This window comes from Synchiropus splendidus, chromosome 4, assembly GCF_027744825.2.
Source record: "Synchiropus splendidus isolate RoL2022-P1 chromosome 4, RoL_Sspl_1.0, whole genome shotgun sequence".
Taxonomy (NCBI): domain Eukaryota; kingdom Metazoa; phylum Chordata; class Actinopteri; order Syngnathiformes; family Callionymidae; genus Synchiropus; species Synchiropus splendidus.
Genome location: NC_071337.1, coordinates 22,488,305 through 22,501,196, shown reverse-complemented (window position 1 = coordinate 22,501,196; position 12,892 = coordinate 22,488,305). Strand labels below are relative to the sequence as shown.

Genomic DNA, 12,892 nt, shown 5'->3' with positions numbered 1-12,892 from the left:
GAGACTTTGTAAAGTCTGCTCGAAGGTAGAGGAGCTCCGGGAACCAAGTCTATGGCACAATCGTAGGGCCGATGTAGATGAAGTGACAGGGCCTGATCCTCACTAAATACTTGTTCTAGATCATGATAGCAGGAAGGAACGCTAGAGAGGTCAGGAGGAGACAGAAGAGGAGAAAGAAGGGAAGAGGCAGATGAAGCAGATTGAAGGCAGTGAGCGTGACACTGAGTGCTCCAACCTGTGACTTTAGAGGAGGACCAGTCGATGTGAGGATTGTGAAGTGACAACCAGGGGACTCCCAGAACCAGTGGAGACGAGAAGGATGGGAGAACCAGGAACGACATCACTTCGGTGTGGTTTCCAGACAAGGTGAGGGTTAGAGGTGCGGTGCGATGAGGGAGGTAGCGAGGGAGGGAACAGCCGTCAATTGCTGACAGGGAGCGAGGAGTGTCCAGTCTGATGAGAGAGAGAGACAGAGATTCAGCGTGGCGTCAATGAAGTTGTCATCTGCACCGGAATTAATGAAAACTTTGACGCGAGCACAATTAGTATTTTCACACAGGGAAGCTAAAAAAATTATTCTGATGATTCTGGAGGAGTTGGGGGAACTAACCTTTTTGGTGGAGACGAGTGGAAGACAGGGACGCCTGGGACGGATAGAGCAGGCACGGATGGTGTGACCCGGCTGACCACAGTACAAGCACAGACCGCGAGCGATGCGAAGCTGTCTCTCTTCAGGTGTCAGCCTCGTTCTCCCCACCTGCATAGGTCCAGGAAGATCTCCCGGAGATTGAGACATGGGTGACAATGCAGGTGGAGAAGATGGGACCGGAAGCACCACGTGAGAAGTGGACCGTCTCCGTCGGGGATGCTCTCTTACTCAGTTGTCTATTCTTGTGGAGAGGAGAATTAATTCTTCCAAAGAACCGGGCTCGTCACGAGTGGAGAGCTGGTCCTGGATATTGTCAGCTCGGCCATTGTGGAAAGCAGACATAAGTGCTGGTTCATTCCAGCCTGCCTCAGCGGCCGCTATGAGAAAAGGCACAGAATATTCAGAAACTGACTGAGAAATAGAAATTAGTTGCTGGGAAGCTTTGGGTCCGCTCTTACAGGGAGCATCAAAAGTCCTCCTCATTTCTACAGAGAAACTTTGTAAATTACTTAATGGAGAGTCTGACTCCCATAAGGAGACCGCCCACTGACTGGCTTTATCACGGAGGAGGTTTATGCAATAAGCCACTTTGGATCTGTCAGTTGTGATTGAGGACGGCTGGGAGTCAAAAACTAATGAGCACTGGAAAAAAAATGTTTACAGAACCCTGGCTTACCAGCATAAACCTCCGGCATGGGGATGGTTGGTTCACGCCCACTGGCAACAGGGTGTGCTGGCTCGACCGCAGAGTTAGCTGCTGAGTCTGGCGCTCCTGCGTCAGTCAGAGGAAGCAGACAGACGGTTTAATATGTTAGACATACTCTGCAATTGGTCCAGGACGCTCTGAACAGCTCTTTCAAGAGTCCCTATTCGCGAGCCCTGGCCACCTAACGCCTTCTGCAGACCAACTACTGCCGCTGGGTCCGGTTCTTGGCTAGATGGTTCTGACATAATTCTGGATTATGGACCCAAGTGCAGGGAGTGTTGGCCGACAGGAGGCACGAGAGACGGGATTAAATTATAAAGATTTAATCAAAATTTATATACGGACAGACAAACAATAACAATAACTAAGGGCGGCGGAAGCCAAAAACACAGACCGGGATGAACACACAAGGAATGGGTAGAAAATCTGCAAAACAAAAGAGAGGCGGATTAAGAAATCAACGACCTTTTCTAATCTGGGAGAACAGAAAAGATTGTCCAGATTGTCATGGCTGTCTGAGGTTAGACCCAGGTACAATGTATGCTGGAGGACAGAAGGCACGGAGACGAGATTAAATTCATGATTGATTGAACAAAAATGAGATAAATTCCCACACTGGCATGGTCCTTAAATGCATCATGAATGTGCCGATCGTTTGGAGACAACGGAGTGATTCCAAAGTGTGTGCGTCTAAAAACAGTGAGTTGTGTTATGTTGTTTGTCACGTGTGTACACTTCTACTAGTGATTTTGTTTGTTCATCCGTTCATTCATGTCAGTCGTTTTGCGTTGTGGAATTGACCGTGTTAAAAGGAGTTTAGATCGTTAGCCGCTAACCGTAGCATGTAGTTAGCTGCTAAAGCTAATCCATGTTGGCTCACTATCTAGTCAGGCACTGTTATATTTCCCTTGTTTCATTTACACCTCATTGTTTTTTTGCTGTGCTTATATTTAGACATATTATTTTGAGCCTTATTTAGGTTGTTTCTGACGACTCTCTAAACTATGCATCTGTATCTAATTTAATCATCTTGTGTTCCTGTGCCTGTATTGCAGAAATCACACACACACTCACTCACAGCAATATTCACTTCCATATAAAGAGTGAACTTGAATACGGACTCCCTTTTCTTCATTCTCCATCTACCTGCGCAAGTGTCCTGACCGACACAATGAAGTGTTTGCTGCCACCTAAGTTCCACAGACAGTACAGTCTCCTACAATGAGGTTATAAACAGGCAAACAGGAACAAAGAAAGAAGGCGCCGGAACCAGAACACGGACCGGGAGTTACATGTAAGGGCTGGGGGAAACCTGGAACAAGGAAATAACTATACCAATGAGAAAACAAAAATGAGATCTACAAAATACTCACACGCGGAAATTTACCGGAGAAGGAATGTTAAAGCAGAGAAGTGAGAAAAATGAGAACTAAGGCGGCAGCTGAAAAGGAAATCGAGCACGCACAGAATTTAGAATATTGGACAGAGTTTAGCGAGAGAGAGGAGTCTTAGGAGAGTTTACCATTGGAACGCAAAGAAACCATCTGGAGACACAAGCTGGCACAGAGGAGTTGACACCCGGGAAAGTCTGATGATCAAATGTGCGCCAGCTGTGTCGCTTGGAAGGCTGGACAGACACAAGGAGCAGGAAATGAGGCAACAACCGGGCATCACAAAAATAAAAGCATGGATAACGCGGACATGACAATATATTGTTGTTGCTGTTCTACCCTCTCAGACAAGGGGACACAACATTCTCTTACACCACAGCGACTGCTGCACTTTGCGACCACACTAGTGTTATCTGGGGAGGTACTGTACATACAGTATTTCTCAAAAGTTCAGATAAAAATCACATAACATATAATCAAATTACATGAGATGATGCGAGAAGAGTCTTTCGCATTTGCTTTTAACTTGGAATGGAATATGTTGTCATAACATTTTATTCTATAGGTGATTGAGGGATTGTTTCATGTGGCAAATCGCAAGTGACAGACAGCATCTATCTGCTGAATCACTACACATCAGGTGTCATTTTATTTGGTGAGAGAGCACACCTCCACCGTCACTGCCTGCCAGAGGTAAACCATACATTGAGACAATACATTCATGGTATTGAATGATCCATCACATATGAACAATGGAAATAGCAGGAAATCAATTAAAAATAAACTGTTTGCTTTTGTACAAAGCACAATCCTGGCAACAGACTGAATTGCAACGACTCTATCAGGTCATTCATCGGGTCATTTATCTTCTGTACAATGTGATGAATGTGTTTTTCTTTTCTTTTTTTTAAATGCAATTGAAGAATTGCAGCATTCGACAAGGACCTGAAAAGAGTAAATGGAAGTAAGTATTTTCATGACCATCTTAGACGTGGGATAACTATTTTACTTCTCAAAATGCATGTGTTGGCCAAAAAGACAGAACTGGACAACAAATAACGTTTGGGATCGTTTATCTATTAGATCCTAATAGGATTTTATACATAATTACAAAAAGATAAAGAAAATGAACCTGTCACACTAAAACAAACCGGTAGTGGTTTTGCACAGGACACTTCTACAAATGAAAACAACACACCACATTACACACGGAACAAATAAAATATGAACATATGGACCGCTAACCTACTTCTCTTTAGTTTGAACCGCTCTTAATCACACACGTGCCTGCTCCCGTTCACTCTGTTAAATGAAAACACACGACATAAACATGACGACACGTAACATTACAGGTAACATAGTTGAACACGCACGTAAACACTCAATTACACATAGCAAACATGAACAAAACAAAACCATCTTATCCAATCACCGTATCCCCCATATACATGTGCGTCACGCATCTGCACCCCGAAACTACTTCTAACTAAAAATGACCATCAATATTTTGTGAAACGCCTAAAATACAACAGAGTTCACACATATTAAACACTTACATTTTCTTCTAATGCAGGATGACAAAACACTGAACACACCGATGTAGAGTTCGTTCGCTGCAGGCTGCTCAGACTGACGTAATGACGCGACACACGCACGTAACACGGTGACATCTATAACTTTGTTAAAGTAACACTGACATGGGATGGTAACATTCAAATAATAACATAACATTTTCCAACTGGTTACATATACACATGAATTTATAACTCTAGTATAAAGTATGGCTACATCAGTGTCGCCTAGTTAACCGAACAGCGGAGGACGAGGACGGAGCCCACGTTGAGAAACTTTTGCGTATAAAGACCTCAGATAGTTTTTTGTCGCTCTACCGGACTACTGCTACGGCTAAGTCAGGCGTAGTTGCTGAGCCAGAATTCTGCTTGTGTATTAGACTCCTCTGCCAGGGAATAAATTCTTGGATATAACTTGTTGGATTCTTGGTAGTCATTGTCACGAGTAAACGAACACGCGGAGGTACACGGGAGGTGTATTTCCAACAGGAGAAGCCATAAGAGTCACTGGAGATGCGATCCTTGCTCTGTTATTGTGTCACCGTGACAAAACCGACCAGTTTTCTGAACATGTTCTCAATCAGTACAATTTGACAAGATCAAAGCTCTTCGTCCGACCTTGATGAATCGGAGAAAGTCTCAAAAAGAATCCAGTACATTGACATATTAATGACGTCTTTGGGAGATGAGTTGACAATGATATGTAGGCTGATTATCATGAACCATGCTTTTTCATTTCAACATTTCAACATTTCAAAATTATGACTTGTTATGATAAGTGGTCTTTAGTTACCTTTTTACATCATCTATCAGGGAATTCTTTAATGTGAGAAGAACCTGCCACGCCAAGACTGACAGGGTGTATATCAAGTGGTGTGGGGCAGTTACAGTGGTACCTCGGTTCTTGACCACCATCCGTTCCAGACGGCCGTTCGAGAAGTGATTTGTTGGAAATCTGAATCGATTTTTCCCATTACAATTAATGGAAAAAGAAACAATGCATTCCAAGTCCAGCTCTGAATGTGCGCTTCTGTGCAGTTTGGCTGTGACAAAGTCATAAACCAAGTCACGCTCTGTCCCAGACTCGCCTCATCCCTGTCCCAGCTCCAGCCCACAACAGGACATCAAACCCTGGAGTGCGCGCTCCAGCCTCGGAGGTGTGGAGAGCGAGCACCTCCCCTGTGACACTCTACCACGGTCCAGTGTGGAGACAGGAAAGGTTTTACACCTCAATATGAAGAAAGAACAGTCAGTAAATGTAGCTAACAGGACACGTCTGCATACAGAGGCTGCGTTATACACAATAACAAAGCACGTCGTGGGTCAGCTGATCGGTCTGCGTACGTTATGTTTTTTCTAGCTTTTTCGGGGGAGTTCGAGTTCTGGATTTTCGTTCAAAATCAGAAGCAAAAAAATCTCAAAACGTTTGTTTGAACTCCGATTTGTTTGAAGTCCGGGACTTTCGAAAACCGAGGTCCCACTGTATTTCATGTTTTGTGTTTTTTTGCATCCTACGGTAAACTCCTTTGAATCCTTGCTCCTCTTGTTGCCATGTTTCTCAAAGTTTACATGCGTATTTGACGGCTTTTCTCAGCCGGCACCTTGGTTATTCTCTCTCCTTCGTTTCTGTCGTTGTGATCTGCTGTTGTTGCCCGTGTGAGTGTTATTGGCTTGGCACATGTTTCTGTTTCCCCGCGTTAGTTTGTTCCTTGTTTGTGAGTGAGATTTTTGCCCACCTCCAAGCGCTTTCTGTTTATTTCGATTCATGTTGTTTGTTTGATATTAAATATCTATAATTTTCAACATGTGTTTCTGTGTTTTAGTGTTTGATGAAAACAGCTTTTGTGGAATGTGCAGAGAAAAGACCCCCGGGTTGTGGACCACCACTAACAAACTGGGCAAGATGTTTTAAAGTTATACAAGCTTAAAATGGTCAATTTAACCACGTTGTTTCCAAAGGTTCAGTGTGATTCATGTGAAATTTGGTTCCATGCACAGTTGTTTGGGTCTGAAAAAAGCGGAGACATCAAAATGGCAATGTGACTTGTGTAAATGAATTCATTCGTTGAAAAACGATTTCTATGAATTTAAAATGAAAAAAAGAGAAAACAAACGCCAGTATGCCAACAATAAAATCGTTGAATCACATTTGTTCATAGTCGAGTGTCTCAGCTGTGTCTCATGATGGGTAATGAGAGAGACGTAGTTTGCAGTTTGTGACTCATCAGGTTGAACATTGTTGATGAAATAGCGTCAAGTGGACTGGACAACACACACCAGCCACCTGTATAGGAAGACACAGAGCAGGATGTACTTCCTGAGTAGACTGCAGTCCTTCAACATCTGCAGTAAACTGCTGCAGATGTTCTACCAGTCTGTGGTTGCCAGCGTCCTTTTCTACACCGTGGTGTGCTGGGGGGGCAGCATATCCAAGAAGGACACTTCCAGACTGGACCAACTGATCAGGCGGGCCGGCTCTGTGGTCGGCATGAAGCTGGACTATCTGGTGACCGTGGCAGAGTTGAGGACTCTGGACAAACTGCTGGATATTATGGACAACACCAGCCACCCTCTGCACACCGTCATCAGCAACCAGAGGAGCTTGTTCAGTGAAAGGCTGCTGCTCCCCAAGTGTCGGACCAACAGACTTAAGAACTCCTTTGTACACCACGCCATCGTACTCTACAACTACTCACTTGGGGGGAGGAAGTAGTAGGGTACACTACGCTTTACCACATAGTAATGGACACCTGCTTTTACAATGTGCAATACCCATCTCAATATGCAATAACCATCCCTACGGTGCAATAACCCTTTTTAATCTAGTTTAATTTTTAACTTTTTAACTTTTTAAATTTTTTAATTTTTTTATTATATATATATATATTTTTTTTTTATCTTATTTTATTTTCAATTGTATTTTTACTTCCAGGTTATTAGTATTATTATTTTTATTTCATTTGTATTTTTTTTTTATTCTCTGTGTGATGCTCTTCCTAACTGCATGCCCTTTCTTGCCTCTATTGTTACTGGAAACGTAAATTTCCTGGAGGGAGTCATCCTAAAGGGATCAATAAAGTCAAGTCTAAGTCTAAGTCTAAGTCTAAGTCACCTGAGGCGAAATGCTCAACCCCCATCGAACGTTTCCTGAGACAACGTGCGACTCTCCAGCCGGGATCCAGTCCACAACCAAAACCTCGCTTGTATCGCAGACTCGCCTCAGGTATTTTTTGACAACAAAAATTGTGATCACACATTTTGGGTGTCACACAGGTGTATTTTACTGGTACAGTTTTGTAAGTGTGGTTCCGTCTTTTCTTTACCAAAACACATTTCAATATGGAACATGTAGTTGCCTTCCAATGCAAGAAAATGTTCCACAGCTGTTCCTTTTATTAGGGTTTATTGAGACCATTCTTCATGTCAACAAAATAAACTGCAGTATTCCAAACAAAAACAGCAATAACACGGTCAAAAACTACCATGCTCCTCTGGCTTCCATAACACTACTGACGTCAATACGCACACGTCACGTCGCGTACGCCTTCTTCAGCCAATGAGAAGAGCAGTCACACCAACCAATCGACACTCCTGTAAGACAAACCTAACAGTGCAAACCACTCATCCGCTGTGCATAACACACAGAACGACTCCAACATTTGACATTGGTGTCTTGAGTTTTTACCAACCAAGTACACGTGTGAGTCGTGACATGTCAGTACTCACCGATCCAGAGTACCAAGACAAGTATCAAGACAAGGATTTGAAACCATGATTTTTTTTTTCGTTTCTGATTACATAACTAGAACTGATGTCACGGAGGATGTTCATGTTTCCTGCAAAGGTTCAGGAGATTGATGATGTAACCACTCATGCACTGTCATAGAACACTAGACTTGTCTTGTGTTTCATGGTGTTTTGAACAAGGTTGTAAACTTTAACTAGCAATAACTTTGACAATACATGGAACTTTACATTTAAAAGATCATTTTGATGTGAAGCTACTGTACTGATCACTGAAGCAAAAGACACAGTTAAACAACTCCCCAGAGAGAAAACACCTCAGTCTTCATGGGCATATGAAGGAGAGGAGGACATTGATCATATTCTTGATAATGGGCAGTTTGGGATGAAGTTCCTGTTCAAGATAATGAGATACAGTCATCTCCAAGGCATCCACCCAGCGGACATTCACACCTTTGAACACAGCCCTGAGGATCTTGTCCCGCTCCATTGTGTGAAAGTCGTTGTAGAGCCATGCGACAGAGGGAGTCAGAATTCTGAAGTTCGAAGTCCGGATAACAACCAGGGTTTCTGGAGCTCTGTTCAGCAGTCGGATCACAGCCTTGCGGATGCTCTGCATCCGTCGAATGTAAAACCTATTTGGGAATGGGCCGAAGTGAGCCCAGACTCCAATAACCACAACTGTGTTTGCTCCTCCCTCGAGAGTGTCCAGTTCATTTGCAATATAGTGAACCTTAGCGACAGGAATTGGTGGCAGAGTATGGAGGAGAGGGTTGCCATGGATGCGGTACATGACAGTAGTATTACTTTGATGATCAATAGCCATAAAAGGTCCAACTCTTAGCTTGCCATCGATGTTGACTGGTTTGAGATCTGTAAAAAAAGAAAATTTATCAGTTTGCGTGGCAGCATTGTTATTGTGTGATCAAGTATCTGAGCGTCACCTTGTACTCTTGACGTTAAATATTTGTACCACTGTCTGACTGTGGAGTCTCCGTACAGGAACAACATTTTGTTTCGCAAACAGTGACTGATGTCTGTGGGAGTGTTAAACTGCTGAACCGGCGGCCCACTCAAGGTTCTCCACACACCATGGTAGTAGTAACCAGGCTGGCTGATCTTTGGACTCTTTGTCACACCTACCAAGAGAAGAAAAGCTTGATAATGTTGTTTACTTTAATGATCTTCTTACTTATTGTGCCATGACTTGAATGTATGTAAACGTCCGACTTTCAGGTAAGTGATAAAATAGACTCCAAGGGTATCACTCCCATCATTCTGCCATAGATATAACTGTGGTAAACTGGTGAAGGGTAATCTGGGTTATTGTACGACAGTGAGGAAAAACAAGACCTTTGCATACTGTGCATGTGTGTGCAGTATAATTATTCCATGTAATGACTTATTAGTTATTATTTCAACACATACACACACACACACTGGTTGAAGAGTGTTCACCTTTAACTGGAGGCAGGACATTGACACTTGCGGTCCCAGAGGGAGGAATGAAAACCTTCATGTTTATTCCACTGAGGAAAACAAAACAGCATTATTCTCATGTGAAAGTGTGACGGTTGTGACTCACGACAGAAAGAAAGGTCTTTTTTATGTTATGTTGAGTTCTAAAAGTGTTGCGGTCTTTATTTTACAGTCCAGCCTCTGTTGCTCTATTGTGCAAGGTTTATCTTGGTGTGTGACTAACCAACTTGGGTTTAGCTTTGTCTTTGACCCACACCACCCTGGATTCATCTCAACCTGGGGACCAAGAGTTACTTTCCAATATGCTCTTGGATGAAAATATTCTTGAATTAATCTTGGCCTATGTTCCTAATAATGCCTGGGCCGTGACCAGTTCCTAGTCAAGACATTTGTCATCTGATATTCACACATTGATAACCACACACAAACACCAACATATTCCCATGTTACTGTAACACAAACAACCAAAAAGCTTACCTTTGAAAAAGCTTAACATAGGGCCCAAAATTTGGAGTATATTTATGAACATAGTGTGTGATTCTTGTGTTACAGCTCAGCTTCTTCGGCTTGTAGCAGAACCATGGGTCTCCAGTTTTGACGTCAGTGAAGTTGCATATCGCTTTCGTTGTGGGAGGCAGACATATATTGCATTTGCTTAATTCAGCTTTTTGGCCTTTGCGGAATTCACTGTCAAACATGATTCTGTCTGGATGTTCAATGAAGCTGCGCAGCACCGTGATGGCTTCACTTGTGTGAATTAAAGTCACCTAAAACACAAGCAAACAGTAAGGCTGTTAAAGTTTCACTTCACTATTAAACAACATTTGCATCTTCCATCTGACCTCAACCTCTGCCCTTCCGTTCCAGAGTAAGGGAAACACAGCAGAGTAGGAGCCATTAAGGTGATCGACAACCTTTCCAGTGACTCCAGCTTGTAGAACTGGGTTGTGGAGTCGGACAATTAGAAAATCTCCTCCAGTTTTTTTGGGTTTTCCAAGGAAGTCCTTCATTTTAATCTGAACTTTTATTTGATCACCAACATGCCACTGCTGGCCCCCAACTTTGGGTAAAATGACAAAGTTGCTGCCACGAGGGTTGCTGGATCTTTTGAGTGAAAAAGAAGGAGATAATGGTGGAGTTTGAGGCCAAGCATTGGACTTAAGAAGGAGGCGCTCTTCCTGAGTGTCTGCGGCCGAAAGAGGCTGAAGTTTGCAAAAATCTTCTCTTCTCTCTTCAGGAGGAAAAGTTGAATTTGTTGGTGAAACAAAGGACTTGTCTGGATGTGTGACCTTCGAGAACGGTGGCAGTGGAGCTCTATTCCAACCCTGATGACAGAAAACGAACATTTTATATTTGACTTTTTCTCGTGTTGAATTTAAGGGTCGCATTCCTGCACTAGTTGACAATTTTGCCCGCAACCAGCTCCATAATTATGATCATGAGTCACTTCAACATATTTTATAAATTCAGTTCCAACACCCACCTGGTGGTTGTCTAGGTAACATGACAGCACAACTGTGACAATGATGACCAGAGAGACGAAAACTAGGACCTTCTTTTCAAAGCTGCGCTTGTTTTGAACTTCCATCTTCATGATCCTGAGAAGTGCTTTGCCTGCAAATACTGCAAAGGTGGACAATTTAGTTGAATCTGTTTTCTCTCTTTGAAAACAACCCCATAGATAGAGAATACTTATTATTATTACTAATACTATATTATTATTATTCCATACGAATATACAAACACAGTGGTTGAATAATATCATTTTAATCAGAAGCAAGTAGGGAATTCAGTCTGTAAATAAAAACCTCCAATCTTCCATAGAACATGAATTATTTTACATTATTAAAATCCTCAAAATATGAATGAATGATTTATACAACTGCAATGAGAAATTTTAAGATAACAGTCCAGAGCACTGTCAGCGTCCAACCACAACAGTAAGCAGCGCCATAATCACATTTTTGTGAGATTAATCTTTGCACCAGTTCAGACACAAAGCACGAACATACTGGACTCGTAGCATTCCTTTGAAGACAAAAATGCAACCCAAAGCTTCATCTCAGTTTGCTTGTTTGCTGGGCACCAGTCCGTTCCAGCAACATGTAAAGTCACCTCGGGCAGCATGATTGAATATCAATCATGTGAAGCTGCGTCGATGAAGCGAAGTCATTAAATGCATTCCAGTTCCTTCCTTAATCCTCAACCTCAACAAGACTGAGAAATGTTGCTTCCTCAGTCTTGAGGAACACCATGACCTTCCTCGGAATTGAGCAGTTAGTATAGTATTATATGTCACCAACACAGTGGTTAAAATCTGATTTTACATTCAAAAATGTCAAGGAAATAATGAAATAATGGTCAATCCATCACTGCTTGCACCTTCCTTCATTGTTATGGGAGAAAAACTAGAGATTCACACCAAAAGCTTTTCCACGTGTCGTGGAAAATTTTTGCCCCTTTAATTGCGTTTCACTCAATCATAAAGCTGTTGATGCTCTTTGTGTAACTGAAGGAATGCAGGCGTACTTTACTGGTAGGGTTTATTGGAGGTGTGGTGGTGGCTGATGTAATGACAGGTGTCTAATGTTCGGTGATGCAGGTAAAGATTCACCTTTGTGTTCCAAATTGAGCAGAAATGTGACGCACTTTCTCAGGCATTTCCATGAGAAAATTATGTTTTATAAGTTAGCAGCGGCTGGAAAACATCAGTGGCCGAATGTTGTGCGCCATATCGCATCAGCGCTCAGTGAAAACCGGTGATTTAAGTGTATATTTGATTTCGCATTTCTATCCTTGTTAGGACACTGTGAACCTTCTCATTGAAATAATGCTTTCCCCAGCCTCTCACCCTCAACCTAACCATCCAAAACAACTGGCTAATCCTCACCAGGAGTCTTAAAGAAACTTCAACCCAATTGTAATGATCTAGTTATTTTTTGTCCCTATTATACTTAACCAAGCTTGATGCGGCGACTGGTCTGACTCATGAATAAATCATGAGTTGAACTAAGAGGTTAAAAGCATGAAACTTAAGCTCGTAGAAACGTGAACCTGTCGTGCTTGTTGACCATAAAAATGACAGATCTGACAGACGAAATGAAACAATATTCAGAGTGAGGATTTAGTATGATACATTATTATGGTTAAAAATTACATTTTTCATTCAAAAATGTCAATGACAATTGAGAAATGAGATTATTCTAATGATATATATATATATATATATATATATATATATATAGTCAATCCATCACTGCGTGCACCTTCCGTCATTGTCATGGAAGAGAAACCAGGTATTGGCACCAAAAGTTCTGCTTACCTGTTTTCTTTCCAGCTCGTCCCTGTGGTG

The 12,892-nt window shown here is 42.2% G+C and overlaps 1 protein-coding gene across 1 annotated transcript; it reads right to left on the bottom strand.

Moving 5' to 3' along the window:
* Window positions 1-8,368: 8,368 nt before the first annotated feature.
* LOC128757735 (NXPE family member 3-like) lies at window positions 8,369-12,892 on the bottom strand. The gene is made up of 7 exons (XM_053863239.1): window positions 12,863-12,892; window positions 11,093-11,163; window positions 10,383-10,865; window positions 10,018-10,307; window positions 9,520-9,590; window positions 9,006-9,200; window positions 8,369-8,934 (listed from the first exon to the last, which is right to left on the bottom strand). The coding sequence occupies exons 2-7, from the start codon at window positions 11,132-11,134 to the stop codon at window positions 8,387-8,389; spliced, it is 1,629 nt and encodes a 542-aa protein (XP_053719214.1). The 5' UTR covers window positions 11,135-11,163; window positions 12,863-12,892; the 3' UTR covers window positions 8,369-8,386.

Bases quoted from the DNA above. Each gene is read 5' to 3' on its own strand.
- LOC128757735 (XM_053863239.1), bottom strand. From the start codon at position 11,134: ATGAAGATGGAAGTTCAAAACAAGCGCAGCTTTGAAAAGAAG. The intron at 9,591-10,017 runs GTAAGCTTTTTG...TGTTTTCCTCAG, and splicing joins TATGTTAAGCTTTTTCAAAG to TGGAATAAACATGAAGGTTT. The intron at 8,935-9,005 runs GTGACGCTCAGA...CTTTTTTTACAG, and splicing joins TTTAACGTCAAGAGTACAAG to ATCTCAAACCAGTCAACATC.